The 16,527-nt window shown below is 36.9% G+C and overlaps 1 protein-coding gene across 4 annotated transcripts in view; it reads right to left on the minus strand.

Moving 5' to 3' along the window:
- ANO3 (anoctamin 3) overlaps positions 1-16,527 on the minus strand; it is a 372,459-nt gene that overhangs the window by 101,876 nt on the left and 254,056 nt on the right. For all 4 annotated transcript variants that reach the window (XM_055317544.1, XM_055317542.1, XM_055317541.1 and 1 more), the window contains 2 exons: positions 13,967-14,125; positions 1,904-2,004 (listed from right to left, as the gene is read on the minus strand). In XM_055317544.1, the coding sequence (XP_055173519.1) occupies positions 1,904-2,004; positions 13,967-14,125 (260 nt within the window). The remainder of the gene's footprint in view (positions 1-1,903; positions 2,005-13,966; positions 14,126-16,527) is intronic.

Below are 16,527 nucleotides of genomic sequence, written 5' to 3' on the forward strand. Positions count from 1 at the left end.
TTTTTTAAATATTTTATTTATTTATTCATGAATAAACACAGAGCAAGGGTGTATTCTAATTTACTCCTCTACTGTAGAACATAGGAGGTATTTCCATTTTCCACAATTGTAAGTAATACTTCAGGGAATGTTTCTACACATTTTCCAATTATCTTATTAAGATAAAAGTGGAGGGTATAAAAGGTTTTAAGGCTCACAGAAAAAAAAAAAACACTTCCAAATTGAGTTTCAGAATATTTTTTGAAGTTTGATTTGAACCATATAATAAGCAAATCTGATATTTACCATATCTTACCAGTGTCTGAATGTCACTAATCATAAAATTCTTCACTAATTTTGTAGGTTAAAATTTATCACAGTTTTAATTCTGCATGATTCTGTGCCCCATGAATAGGTACAATCCAAGCAAGAAGAAATTGGACAGAGCAAATGGCAAATATTCCCCCGTTATCACCTTGTAATAAGTCCCAAGTAAGTATTTCAAGACTTCTTAGAACGTGACATGCTGTCAATAGGGAAGAATTGCTCAGAAGTGAAGGGATGTACAGACTAGTGCAAGTGTATACTTACCCAGCTGTGCTCTCTAGCTTAGTTCGATATAATGACTTGAGTTGAAAGCAGTCTTTGCAGACCTCACACTAGTTAATCATATCACAAATAACATCTCGTAGGCCCTTATTTGCTTCTTTTAAGAACCACCTTTCATAGAAACATACCGACTTCGGGTCCTCTTAGTTAACTTATCATTTGTATAAGGTGCTGAAGGATTAGACTTTTCTTTCCTTTATCAGCTTTTGCTTTATATTTTGTCATTACCACTATTCTTTGCCAAGCTTTTTAAGGTTTTATTTGCTTATCTCCTAAATATCATTTTTAAAGAGAACTTTTAGACTCTTAGGTTTGAATACAAGCTAATTAGGTATTCAATTCTAATACTGTCTGTAGATTCCTCGGTAGTTGCCAATGCTTCATCAATTTCTGTTTCGTGGACAATGGCTGTGTTTGCATCTTTCAAAGCCTGGGGTTTTTCAAGTGACTGGAAAGATGGGACCACTATCTCATATTTTATCCTGAATACCATGGAATCGGAAGACTTGTCAGCACTCTTACCAGAACTGGCCTCTTCCAAGCTACCAGGTCTGACATGTTTCTCTGTATTTTCGAATTGTGCTCTTACATTCACAATCACTATCTAGAGGCTCTTTTACTCAGTATCTTGTTACTCTTTTTAAACCCTCTTATCAGCTGGTGAAGCACACTGAGCTTCAAAGGAGCATAATGCTTATCTCTTCGCACACAGTAGGAACACTATTGAATTCCACATGGAAGAAGTGATAATTCTGCATATAACACAAGATAGACAACAGAGGGAAACTCATGTCTATTCAATCTTTGTCTATAGAAAAATGGAAAAATCTTTGAGTGGGGTTCTCCAATTCCTATGTATCCTCTGGTGCTGAGGACAGAGCTAAGAAACCATGTAGTTGAGCAGCAAGGAATGATTCTTGCTAACTGCTATGCCAAGAGAATCACTGTATTTGTTCACAAATGGACGCTACACACACTTTCACAGAGACAGAAGAGTTTTTACCACCCATATGGAATAAGAACTGAGACTAATCTTGGGAACTGTAAGTCAAATTCCGAAAACAACCATTTTTCCCTCCCTCTTGGCAAGTCCACCTAAAAATGGCATAAAACATCCAAGGGACCACAAGGTTTATCACATTTGGTAAACATATTAGAAGGAAAAAAAAAGTGTCCAAGATATTCTAACATTTGGAAGAAGCAGCTCTGTAGAAAGAGTTACATTTATTGTTCTGAAGTTTTGAAAAAACAACAACAACAACAACGGATTCATCTTAATTACATTGAGATAGAATGAAGTAAAATTTGAAAGTACCTGAAGGGCATCCTGATATTTAGCCTCTCTGCATACTTGCACAGTGTGTCCCATGGAATATGAATTTTAATAAACATGATATCAGAGTTTGCGACAGCTGGCTGCAAAGGATAGAAAAGCAGGCACGATTATTTAGAATCAGAGCTGGTGATATCATCACACCACACTGTGATTTGAAAGCAAAAAACACTGTCACCTTGTCTCCACATAAATCATTGTCACTGATTTAAGGGGGATTTATATGAATAAAAGTTCTTAATACAGAACAATCTTCATAGAAATGTAAGAATGCCATTGCAATACAAGAATAATCACCATACAAGTTAGTGCATTTTCTTAACATTGATTATTATCAAGATCCAGATTTCCAACCAGAAAAATCATGAGCCAGTTAGGAATCTGAAGTTATTCTTGTTGGGAACTTTATCATGATCCTGCTCAGAGGGAACAGAAAACACTGACAGTTGCCACTAGTCATTCATTGATTCATTCACTTATTCTTCTAGCATGCTTTACGGAGTACCTACAACCTGCTAGGTCCTATGAAAATCCTGGGAAAAAATGCAATATAAATCATACAAGTCCATGACCTTACAGAGCTATCAAATTTGCAATTACTTTAAACTCTCAGTCTCTAAGAATTTAAGCATCTTTGATCCACACAAAAGGCTTCTAAGCAGAATTAAGTGTGCATCACAATTACTTATGGGACTTTTAGCAAAATTCTAATTCTTAAGAATTCCTAGAATTGGATTCCATTGTTCTGAATATTTTGTTCATATTACTAACAGAGAATCAGCTACGTTTCTGAATAAGATAATTATTAAGATTCTTAGATGTGGCCCACTAGTCTAAAATAGGTAACTAAATAATTGACTAGTTTGGCATTATATATCATTTATGGTCATGTTCTGTATTTTTAAAAGCCTAGACAGTTATTTTCTGAAGTTCCTGTACTATTGGAGGCCCATACAACGAGAAGGATGTTTGTGACTATTCTAGCAGTGAATTCCACAGAGCTTATCCTTCAAGGGGTTAGAGATGCTGAACATACGTAAAGGAACAACTGTGGTTTGCTTACACTTAGGCATGCCTGCCAAGCTATACACAGCTGGTCTCCATTTGGTTAACATTGTTCAAGTAAAAATACAGCTAGATAGAACTTCTCAAGAAACGCAACGGTGTCAAAGTGCAAAAGTATAGAAGAAATCTATCAGTTTAATATAAAATCATAAATATTTTACAATTAAACTGTACAGTTTTATATCCCTACATTCACAAAGCCCTCTATGTTAGGTGTGGCTACTTTCATAAGCTTAGCAGAATAATATTTCAAGTTTGTATCACTAATATTTTTAAAAAGTATTAGAACACCATAGGACAATCATCTGATTAATACTCAGATATAGAGGGCATCATTGTTGTAAGGCAGACACTTCCACAGACCAGCATTTGCTGAAGTTTATTCCACGGAGTACGATGAAAAAAGAGGCAAGATATCCCATGGTCAAGAAAATTTGGGGTTCCTCACTAGACGACTTGTGAGATACTTTAATATGCATATACTTGCTTAAAATATCCAAGAAGGTAAATTTAGTAAATTAATTTCCAAAATTTTGGACCATGGATTACTTTTTTCCTTATAGTTTAATGAGATACACGTATTTTGCAAATCATCACGGGAAACATAACAAAAGATGGTTTTACACAAGTACAACTTCCAAAGAGCTTTCTTACTTCAAATATGTTTGTTTTAAATTACAGGTAAAGAATGTGGGAATAAAATTGACCATGACTAAAGAAGATACAGGATGTGTTAAATATCGATAGGCCTTTGAATTTAGACCAAGGTCATAAACATTAGCTATGATGGAGAAAATAATGTGTAGAATTTTTTAAATGGGCCTTAATTCAAACAACTATTTGTTTAAAAAATACATTTTTTACCTAGCTAGAAGAGGGAAGGAAAACGATTATGATGTTATCTCTAGATTCTTTTTAGCGACTATTACAGACTGGTTGAAAGGTTTCTGTGCGGCTATGAGGTATTTATTCAAAGGACACAAAAATAGTGATTTGAACGGGGGGGGGGTGGGGGGCACATGCACTCCACTATTTATAGCAGCCATGTCCACTATGGCCAAACTATGGAAAGAGCCCAGGTATCCATCAACTGATGAATGGATGAGGAAGATGTGGTCTACATACACAATGGAATATTACTCAGCCATCAAAAAGAATGAAATTTGATCATTGGCAACAATGTGGATGGAACTAGAGGGTATTATGGTAAGTGAAATATGTCAGAAAAGAAAAACAAATATCACATGATCTCACTCATACGTGAAATTTAAGAAACAAAACAGATGAACAGAAGGGAAGGGAAAGAAAAATAAAATAAGACAAAAAAGGAGGGAGGCAAACCATAAGAGACTCTTAACTATGGGAAACAAATTGAGGGTTGCTGGAGGAAAGGTGGGTGGGGGATGGGGTAACTCGGTGACGGACATGAAGGAGGGCACGTGATGGGATGAGCACTGGGTATTGTATGCAACTGACGAATCATTAAATCTACCCCTGAAACTAACATTATACTATATGTTAACTAAATTTAATTTATTTTTTTTTAAAGAAAGGTTTCTGGGCAGGAGTGATAGAATCAAGAAAATCTTTCTGAAACATAAAAAATCTATATTAGACATTTAAATAACTCCTTCACTGAGGCAAGTGAAAAAAGAATTTCATGACTTAAGAGTTTTTCTTGCTTTACCATACAAAAATCCTTATATTCAAATTGATAACAAAGATCCTCCTTTTGAAATTATGGTGTTGGCCAACTGGGTGTTATATGGACTTTCCTTCTCGCTTACCAAGTACAGTTTAAATTTCTTCAATCTTAACTGTCTACTTAGAGGGAATCACATGGCATGGGAGAGAGAACATAGTATTCAGAATCCCAGACTTAAGTACACATTTCACGTTCATCATTTACTTAGCTCTGTGAACTTGGGGAAATTACCTAACCTCTCTCGTCTTGTTTTCTCACCTGAGAAATGGAGACAATGATCTTAATTCAGAGCAGTTAAGAGTGTTATGAGCCACTGGACATATAAACTACCCAAGTGAAACAGAGTCTCCAGAGTTGTTCATTCTCTGTCCAGAGTGTGCTTCTTCAATTAGACCCGAGCCAAAATAATGGCTAATTTCAAGACTTCACAAGAATTTTTCTCTCTCGCTCACTCTCTTTCTCTTTTTTTCTTAGTAAACAGCTACCAGACTCCTCTTTATCCCTTGGCTTCGTAAGCCTTCAATAATGGGCCTTTTGAGTCATACAAATATAAAACCAGTAACAAGCTATATTTGCAGAAAACTCTAGAGTGATTTGAACCAAGTGATAGAAGAATTAAATATTAAATATTACAATACTTTACAAGATATTACAAATTAAATATACAATATCATAGTGTATATAAGAATTATAGATTTGTATATCCAGTAACATATCCTGGATATAAGTCGTAATAAAACTATTTCTATAGACTATAGTCTCTTCCTTTATATGTATTTAAAATGTTCTGTACCCGTATGTTATTGCTTGTTCCTAGGGAGAGGTGGGCTCTTTTTCAGCAGTTAATCAAAGAGAAAGAAAATGATGTCCTCAAGATTGCGGAAAACATTTCTAGTATTCATTTTCCTCAGAATCTGGAAGAGAGGCCTATTTGAAAATAAAGGAGTCTAGACACTGGAAAAAAAAAAAAACAATCTATAGCAGACTGACACACTCTACATGTAGAATGATTTAAGACCGAATAACAAGCCTTTGAAAAATGCCCCGATGTTTGAACATCGCGTTCCTTCCAATGGTTCCCCGTGAGTATGAAAGCAGGGATCTCTGTTGTGGAACCGACAGCTCCTGGGATGAAAAATAGTTTCTCAGCTAAAAAAAAAAAAAAAAAAAAAATTCTCAGGAGCTGGACCTTATTCCCGTATGCATGGCCATCTCATTCTCCCTCAGAGCATCTCGGTGCCTGAAGCCTAGGATGGTGGTTGCCAGAGAACAGTCACAGCATGAAGAAAGTGTGAGTGACACGTGTGTTGGGAGAGGCCTTTGAAGATTCCACGTCCACAGCAGCAGAGCTGGGGTTTCATACTACCAGACAGTTCTTGATTTGTTTTACCTTATACTAGGACAACCTTGATTTGTTTTAATTTATATTATGATCACTCCCCACAGCTCTCACCCTCATCCAAGCCATCATCATCTCTGGCCAAGATTCCTATAGTGCTGCCCAACATAGCCTTTGCTTACATTCTTGTCCCCAGTAACCTATTCATAGCATAGGGACGCCTGGGTGGCTCAGTGGTTGAGCGTCTGCCTTGGGCTCAGGTCGTGATCCTGGAGACCTGGGATCGAGTCCCACGTCGGGCTCCCCTCAGGGAGCCTCCTTCTCCCTCTGCCTGTGTCTCTGCCTCTCTCTCTGTGTCTCTCATTAATAAATAAATACAATCTTTAAAAAAAAATCTATTCATAGCATAATGGCCAGAGTGATTCTTTAAAACATAACTCAGATCATATAACTTCTCAGAACCTTATTGCATTCAGGGAAAGCCGAAGTGTTTTCAGTGACCCACACAGCCTTTTATGTAATGTCACACTCAGTATCTCGCTAACCACCCTCTCCTACTACTTTACCCCTTACTCGTCCTACTTCTTATCATTTGGTCGCTTGCTACAACTTGCCTGTCCTTGCCCCATCTTTCTCACTGCCTATCCTTTTCCTTCTAGTATTTACTACCTTCTAATAAGTCGATCTATTGATTTATGTAAGTGCCATGAAAGAAGGGATCTTCATTCTATTCAACGATGTATACCAAACACCCCGTGCTATGCTGAGCACGTAGTAGTCTCTCACTAAACATTTGTTGAATGGATGAATGTGTGGGTTAACTTATTTTAAGTACACCTTCCATGTAACTTGTCCCTCACCAAGAGATGATGGAAATGAGAATGCGAATAAACCAAAATTATTCTGGGAGAGGTGCTATGTCAAAATTCAAATTAGCATCATGAATAGCTGGCATAGCACTGATTATTAATTCATTCCTGTCAACCTTTAAGAAGTGAAAAAAAAATCGAATACACTTAAATAAAAGAGATGCTTTAGAAGGATGTTGCTACATTAATTTTACCATCAACGAGTGAAATGTCAAGCTAAGTGCACATACAGCTAGAACATTTCTAATTCTGTATGTCTTAACTTTAAATATATATAGATCTTTTTCAAGCAGCATGAACTGTCTTCTCTTAGAACTTCCTCAACTTAATTTCTCTTTTGTTATACCTCTACTTAAAACAAAACAAAAGTAGTTTCATTTTCTCCCAGCTACTGAGCAGGGGGTTGGTGAAGGGATGGTGTTGCCAGGGAGAAAGATTACTTTCTCCCTGGGAATCAAAAGCTCCCAATCTGCCGCTATTCTGTTAGCTCTGATGAAGGCAGGCCTTTTGGAGGGAACAAAACACCCACCGCCTTCACACTTCACATTATTATTTAATTATTCCATCCAAAATTCCCAAGAAGTAGAACATTCACTCTCGAGAGAAGAGGAAATACTGAGTTTTTACAAAGTCACCTTCCGCGAGCTGGGGGCAGAGAGCTGCAAGAAAACAATGCGGTGGCTCATGAGAGTAAGTCTAACAAGCCAAATTGCTCATATGATCTAGAAATGTACATGGAACAAACACAGTCACAGATCACACACCGATCCACTCAAATATGGCCTTATCATCATCTGCTGATGATGGGATCATCTGGGAACTGTCCCTACCAACCTGTGATGTAATGAGGACTGGAGGCCTACTCTCCGCCAGACTCCGTGCTTAGCTCTAGTGAATGTAAATTTAAAAACTGGGGGCTCGTTCCCTAAGGGATATTCCTATTTTTTTCAGCTAACAAGTCTGATACTTGTTGACAGGCTCACTAGTTCATTTTCTGTGTCCTTGTGTCCCAAGTCCTTCCTTTTCCATCTGCTCATGCTTCCCGCCCCCCCCGCCTCCACCCTTCTTTCTTGGATCTTCGCCATCGTCGTTTAAGCATCTCATATAAGAAGAAAGAAAGAGACCAGGGAAATCTCACGAGAGCTCTCTCCCTTTGCTGGCTATTGTTCTTCACCCTCCCATGCACAGCGTGCTGACGACATTTACTGCTGGTGCCCAGTCACTCTTCAACCCATGTCCATCTTGCTTGCACGTCCATCTCCTCAGAATGATGATTCTCATTGTTTTCACCAAAGATCTCCACAACCTCCACTGGAAGGGGCCTCCTTCTTGTCTTCCTGGACCTCCCAGCTGTATTTGCCCTGTGACCCCTCATCTCTGCCCCTTGACCTACCTCCAACACCTTCAGGTGTCTCCTCTCCCCTCCTGCCTTTTACAGGTTCACTCTTAGATTCATTTTTTTCCCCTCATTCTCTCGAGTGGTTTCATCCTAATACATGGCTTATATTACCATCTCTGTTCTTCTTTCTTTCTTTCTTTCTTTCTTTCTTTCTTTCTTTTTTTTTTTTTTTACCATCTATGTTCTAAGGACTAAAGCACTAAGCTTCAATTCAGTCTTCTCATTAGGCTCTAATACAAATTTCAAACATTTTTTATTTGTATTTCTCAAAGCTCTGTCAATCACTGGCCTGTGATCTTTATTCTCATAATCCCATCTCATTTTCCCCCCAAATTAGCTTTCTTCTGTCAAAAGTAGTTTTCTTTTGGCTCTTCCTTCTGCAGATAGCAGTCTGCCCCCTTATCTTCCCACGATGGACTCTTTCCAGATCATACATGCTTTTATTCTGGTATTGAAAAATGCCAGGTTCCTTCATCCCACAACCATCATAATATTCAATTGATTCCTGTTATAATAGGGTTTGGCATTAAGAGATCCCCAGGTGATTATAATGTGCAGTCAGTGCTGAAAAATCATATCTAGCCCTTTTATTTGATTTACTTTAGGGACTATCCATTTTCAAACGTCAACGTTTATTTCTTTAATTTCACCTCTTGGGCAGCCCCGGTGGCTCAGTGACCCAGGGCGTGATCCTGGAGACCCGGGATCGAGTCCCACGTCAGGCTCCCTGCATGGAGCCTGCTTCTCCCTCTGCCTGTGTCTCTGCCTCTCTCTCTGTGTCTCTGTCTCTCATGAATAAATAAATAAAAAATCGTAAAAAAATTCACCTCTTCCCTTCCTCTCATCTTCCCTTACCCTTCAGACTAGATCACTGCCCTTGATATAAGTCATTCTAGCATCATTTTTTTTTCTTTTCGGTCATTTTTCACAGTTTGAAATTATGAAAGACTAACTCATATGTAGTGTAAGTTCAATGAAGGCAGGGATGAGGTCTACTTTACTCAACAGGTTGCATAGTACCTGTTAAGATCATTTGCTGAATTAATTAATAATTGGAGATATGTGAGCAAAATAACTACCAATATTATAATAGAATGTATGTATAAATTGTTCTGGAAACAGATGAGGAAATGATTAATTGTTTCTATAGAGAAGAAATCATAGGGAAATAAAATCTTATCACAAGACCGAGTTCATAAGCTTTTTGTAATATTTATTGGTTGAATTAGTCCAGTGATATGGATATTCTGGGTTAAAATTCCCAGAAGAAACATAAAAAAGGAAACACAATTAAAGGTCAATAGTATTTGAGATCAGAATTTAACTTGCCCAATTCTATAACAGTAGGCAGGGTGCGAATAAATCCTTACCTTGTAAAGAATCAAGGCAGTGTACTGTCATTTTATATATATTTAAAAAGTATTAATAAATATAAACACATCAGTTTTCTAGGGCCACCTCACATTACAGTTCAGTATTCCCTAATTGTGTTTCTTAGAAGACTAATCACAGGAGCCATCCTGTGGGGAAAAAGAAGGGGGCTCCAATGACATATCTAAGTGCCAATGAGCACTCTATTCCACTGATAACATTTATTGGAAAACTAGATATTTAAACAAAGAAATCATTTTTTCAGCTTGTCCATCTCAGTTTTTAGAAAAGTAGTTGAATCCCACTTGTAGTAATTTAGGAGCCTCTCAAAATACTTAATTTAACATTTTTCTCTGAATAAGGGAATGGCTAACTAACTCTCATCTTTTCTCAACTTTTCATCTAGTAAAAAAGATGAGCTGGATCTAAATATAATGGTAATTTAGGATATTCATAATATATTGTTAAATGACAGATTTGAGTAGAACACTATGTATAACATGACTAATTTCCCAAAAAATGTGTACATATTTATATACATAGAAAATATCCTTAAGGGCACCCAGCAGGATAAAATCAAGGTATTAACAGAGGTATAAATAAAGAAAATGATATGATTTGGGAGATAGCAGATGTAAACTTTACTTCTTATTTTGCACATTTTTATATTTTTAATTTTTCACATTAAGATTTTTTCTTTCTGTAATGTGATAAATATGTGTTTAATATGTGTCTTTTTAAGACCTTGGAGGTTTAACTAAAATAGCAGCAAAAAAATAAAATAAAATAAAATAAAGTAGTAGCAAGACTTTTTTTTTATCAAAGGACTACAAAAAATGCTTTATCAAAGGACTACAAAAAAGGACTCCATTCTATATTCCATTTTTCTACTGAGCATTGGTAGTTTTATTGCCACTAGGAAAAAAAAACATCCTTTAAAGAACACTTAAAAAAAAAAAACATTCAAGAAAAGAAAAGCCAGGAATAAAGAAGGGCATCACAGAATGATAAAGAAGCCAATTCTCCAAGAAGGCATAACAATCTTTAATGTGTGTGCATCTAATAGAAATGTCAAACTATGTGGGGCAAAAACTGATAGAACTGTAAGGAGAAACAAATGAATACACTATCACAGTTGGAGACTTCAACATTCTTTTTTCAGAAATAGACAGATCCAACAGGCAGAAAACTGGTAAGGAAATAGTTGAACTCAACAACACCATTGATCAAATAGATATAACTGACATCTAAAAATTACTTCATTTACAGCACGATACACATTTTTCTCAAACTCATATGGACCATTCACAAGATAGATTATATCCTGGGCCATAAAACACATCTTAGCCAATTTAAAAGAATAGAAATCATTTTACAATGTCTGCTCTCAGACCACAGTGGAATTAAACTGGAAATCTGTAACAGAAGGATAACTGGAAAATTTCAAAATAGATGTAGATTCAATAACACACTTCCACATGTCACACGGGGCAAAGATGAAATCTCCAGAGGGGGAAAAAATATTTTTCTATGTGAAAATGAAAATACAATTTATCATATTTAAACTATTTAAACTTTAAGTACAGTGAAAGCTGTGCTTAGGGGTAAATTTATAGCATTGATTTCATGTATTAAAAGTGAAGAAAGATTTAAAATCAAATACCTAAATTCTACCTTAAGAAACCAGAAAGCAGGGTTTTTAGGATACAGGATAATATACAGAAATTAATTGCTTTCTTTTAGCAATGGAGAGTAGAACTTGTAATTAAAAACATAATATCATTTACAATAGATACCACAAAGATCTAACTACTTAGGTATAAATCTAAGAAAACATGTACAAGATCCATATAAGGACAACTACAAATTTCTATTAATGAGCTCAAAGAAGAACTAAATAAATGGAGAGAGAATTCATGTTCATGGATAGGATGACTCAATATTGTCAAGATGTCAGTTCTTCTCAACTTGATCTATAGATGTACAATGCCAATCAAAATTTCGATACAAATCAAAATTGTGATGCCAATCAAAATTTCAACAGGTCGGGAACCCTGGGTGGCGCAGCGGTTTAGCGCCTGCCTTTGGCCCGGGGCGCGATCCTGGAGGCCCGGGATCGAATCCCACATCGGGCTCCCGGTGCATGGAGCCTGCTTCTCCCTCTGCCTGTGTCTCTGCCTCTCTCTCTCTCTCTCTCTGTGTGTGTGTGACTATCATAAATAAATATATAAAAAAAAATTCAACAGGTCATTTTGTGGATACTGATAAAGATTACAGAGAAGAAAAAGACCCAGAAGAGCCATCACAATATTGAAGGCGAAGAACAAATGGGACTGGCACTACCTGACTTTCAGACTTACTATGAAGCTACAGTAGTGGTGTTAGTGAAGAAATAGACAAGTAGATACATGGAACAGAATGGTGAGCCTAGAAATAGACCCACATAAATATCAACTTGACTTATGAAAGCCAACATATCTTTCGCAAAGGATTAAAGGTCAAATGATGGAGAAAAAAATGTCTCTGTAAACACCTTGTGCTGGAACAACTGGACATCCACATGCACAAACTAACTAAATAAATCTAAACACAGACCTTATATCCTTTATGAAAATTAGCAAAAAATGGATCATGACCTAAATGTAAAATGCAAAACTTAAAACATAAAATAAGAGAAAACTTATATAACCTTGGGTATGGGGATAGTTTTCAAAATATAACACCAAGAGTATAGCCCATGGAAAAGAATTGATAACCTGCACTTGTTTAAAATCAAAAAGTTCTGCTCTGTGGAAGACAATGTCAAAAAAAAATGAGAAAACAAGCAACAGGCTGAGAGAAAATATTTGCAAAAGACGCATCCGATAAATAATTGCTATTTCAAAATGTATAAAGAATTCTTAAAACTCAACAATAAGAGAGCAAACAACTCAAAGGCCTTAACAGATACCTCACCAAACACGATATATAGATGGCAGAGAAGCATACAAAAAGATGCTGTACATCATATACCAAGAAAATGGAAATTTAAAAAAAAGAGCTACCACTATACATCTACTAGAATGGTCAATATCTGGAATACTGGAAGCAGCAAGTGCTGGTGAGGAATGGGAGCAATGGGATCTCTCCATTCATTGCTGTGGAAAGACAAAATGGTATAGCCATTTGGGAGGACATTTTGAAGGTTTCTTACAAAAATGAACATAGTCTTACCATAGGATCCAACAATACCACTCCATGGTATTAACCTAAATAAGCTGAAAATGTACGTCCACACAAAAACTTGCACACAGATGTTTAAAGCAGCTTTATTCATAACTGTCAAAACTTGGAGGCCACCAAGATGTCCTTCAGCAGGGGAATGAATAAACAAACTGCGGTACATCTAGATGACGGCACAGTGTTCAGCACTAAAATGAAATGACCTATAAAACCATGAAAAGACATGGAGGATCCTTAAGTGCATACCACTCAGTGAAAGATGCCAAGCCTGAAAAGTCTACAAACTGTATGATTCCACTACACGACATTCCAGAAAAACTATGGAGACAGCGCAAGGGTCACGGTTGGCAGGAGTTGAGGTTCACGGAGACGTGCACAGGGAAGACACAGAGGATTTTTAGAGCAATGAAAATACTTTGCATACTGTCGGGTAGATAAATTATTATACATTTGCCCAAACCCACGTCATGTACAACATCAAGAGTGAACGCTACCGGACTCTGGACGATGATAATGATTCCATGTAGGTTCATCGGTTGTAACAAATGTACCACCAGAGGAGTTGATAATAGGGGATAATGTGAGGAGGCAGGAGCAGCATTGGAAATCTCTGTGCCTTCCTCTCAGTTTTGCTGTGGTCCTAAAATGGCCCTTAACAAAAAATAAGGTCTCAAAAAAATGATAAAAGTATTTAAAAAAAAAAAAGGATTGAGAAGGAACTCCTTCACAGTCCAATATTGAAACCAGACATTGACGGCTTGGCAGCCTTTTCTTTCAGCATTTTTCTTTTCGTAGGTTTTGTGCTTTATGTAGGCATGATGACTTCTTCAATTTTTAAAATCGTAAAAATAGTTATGCTCTTTGAAAAATATTTAAATTTACGGAAATATAGAAGAAAGAAATACACAGTTAAGTGGGACTGTCTGTACATATTTCTTTCACATTTAGGAAAATGTGGAAATTTAGGAAATGACTACACGTTTTATAAAGACATGAGCTATACACGCTTCCCATGCTAAAACAGAAGCCCTTCGAGCATGTCATGTCACGTAACTAATGTTAGGGCAGCACCTACCTCCTTTTCCAACATCAGGCCTTCTGCTCGGAGGTTCTTTTCAAATGTGTTTCTTTTGTCATATTGTATATTTGACTTTCTATAAACCAGGATGTAATCAATCCGCTTTTTGCCATCTTTGAATAGAAGTCCACTGGATGCTATGTAATTCATGTCATTCTGCAAATGAAGCAATGATCGTTAATAGCGTAGGTTAAACAAGCTCACACATTTTGGGTTCAGTCACTTGGTTTGGATACTGGCAATTCGACAGCAAAAAAAAAAAAGTGTTTTTTGACATTCCAGTTATTCCAGTTATGAGATATGTAAAGATGATTAAAGAAAACTTTGCGATCTGTAATAGGAGACAAGCCATCAAGGGGTGTTCCAGAATTTGAAATTAGGCCATCTGATACCAGAACCTCGTTCTCTGAGGCTGGCATCAAAATACGTATGTTTTATACAGTGACATCCTATAAAAATAATTATCAGGTGGCATACGATGAGTATTTGTCCGACATCAGGTTCAGACACACGTGCCTTACATGTCTGATCTTATTTAATACTTACAACTCCCATTTCAGAAATACGGACACTACTACAGCTTTACATAAGTACTGAAACCACCATAGTTTCCGATTTTGAATACTACTCAGAATAGATACTATTTTCTAAACCTGTGTTCAACAACCCTAAACCAAACAATAATTCCCGAGCTGCTCGCTCCAAGAAATACTTGCTCACGGGATGTAAAACTGCGAGCCGACCACAGCAGCTCACTTATCAAGACTAATCACTTTCTCATTGAGATTGCTTTGAGGTCCTCACCTTGCTCTGTTCATCCACCTGAGCTATTTTTTTTTCTAAATATGCACGGGCCAATTTTCCATCAAATCCCTGCCTTGCAAGACTTACCTGGCATGAGAGCTGAGGCACCTGCGTGATCCTCCACATTATAAATGACATCATGTAACTCGTCTCCTGAGACCCTTCAAGTTCCACCTCTTCCAAGCCCAGTCTATTTCCCTTAGCACTAACTCCTAACATGTTCCATAACTAAACAATTTGTTATCTTTTGTTTACTGTCTGTCTTATCCTACCAGAATAACAACTGGACCAAGGTAAGGTTTTTTTTTTGTTTTTTTTTCTTACTATTTTGTCTCAGAGTGTTCCAGACATCTAACCCAGAATCAGACACATAGTAGGCATCCTTGCGGGAGGAAGAAACAAAGGGAAGGCAATATCCATAATCCTGTGACCTCAGGAATATAAGGCCAAGAAGAAATCGTGTTATCATTTCTCATCCTCTCATCCTCTCCCCTCCAATATTTAAGACAAAATTATAGCAGGTTAAGATAATTAATTGCAGCAGAACTGCAATAGCCATGGTGTGCCATGACCCACTGCCTCCAGACGTTTCCATACTAATTTAAACAAGGATTGGATTAAAATAAGCTCATGGACAATTCTTCTTTTGCATTTTCTTTTGCTTAAAGTATATCACCCAGTCCAGTCCCTTAATGAGAGGGAGCTAAGTCGTATGGTACTAATAACGTATTTAACCCCAGGTGAAGGCAAAAGTCCTTCAGTGCAAAGACCTAGAAGTAAATGATTGATTGGTAGGAAAAATAGAAGAAAATCAGATAGGTTTAATTGATTTTGCATGCTTTTCATATTTTAAAAGCAGCATGCACCGAAAGTGGAACCTGGACAGTTACTGTGACCCATTGTTCTAAGTCTAAGCAAAGCAAATGGTCAACTCTCCCAGAAAAACCAGGGCCGCCTGACTATCCAAAAAGATCGACTTTTTTTGTTTCTGAGCAAATGTGTTCACAATCAAACCATATTAACTAGAATTCTAATTTATTATTTAATTATTCTATGAATTCTAAATTACTGACGATGAGTTTTACCAGACAAAATGAGAGATAGTAATCAAAATGGTAATAGAGAAGCACAGAAAAATTGGGAAATCTCTTCCGAATTACGTTTAAAAAATGTTGAATAGGGGTGCCTGGGTGGCTCAGTCGGTCAAGCATCTGACTTCATTTCGGGTCAGGTCATGATCTCAGGGTCTCGAGATCAGGCCCAGAGTCAGGCTTGAGATTCTGCGTCTCCCTCTCCATCTGCCCCTGCCCCTGTGCTCTCTCTCTCTCTCTCTGTCTCCCTCTCTAAAAAAATAAATAAAATCTTACCAAAAACAACAACAACAACAACAACATTGTATAAGTTCTGTACAGTTTTAAGGTTAGGAGTATTATATTTTATTTGAATACACATATGGCAACCATTGACCAAGGTGTTGGTTAACCGTGTTCAAACCTTTAAAAAGCGGAACGGGCAGGAAATGCGTTACACGTATCATTGTATCTAGACATCAAAAGAACGACTCCTTTAATTCTTTGATATAATAATAGTTGTTTGAAAATGAAATCAAGCCTCATCTCTTAAATTATCTGGAATAGTGAAATGCTTTTCAATTACAATACAGGATGCATTTAATTTAGAGACGATTTTTGTGTTTATCCCTCCCAGAAGACAGAGTAAAACTAGTTTTGTTCAGAGGAGCTGGCATGCTGATC

The sequence above is a fragment of the Nyctereutes procyonoides genome, unplaced genomic scaffold, assembly GCF_905146905.1.
Source record: "Nyctereutes procyonoides isolate TBG_1078 unplaced genomic scaffold, NYPRO_anot_genome, whole genome shotgun sequence".
NCBI classification, from domain to species: domain Eukaryota; kingdom Metazoa; phylum Chordata; class Mammalia; order Carnivora; family Canidae; genus Nyctereutes; species Nyctereutes procyonoides.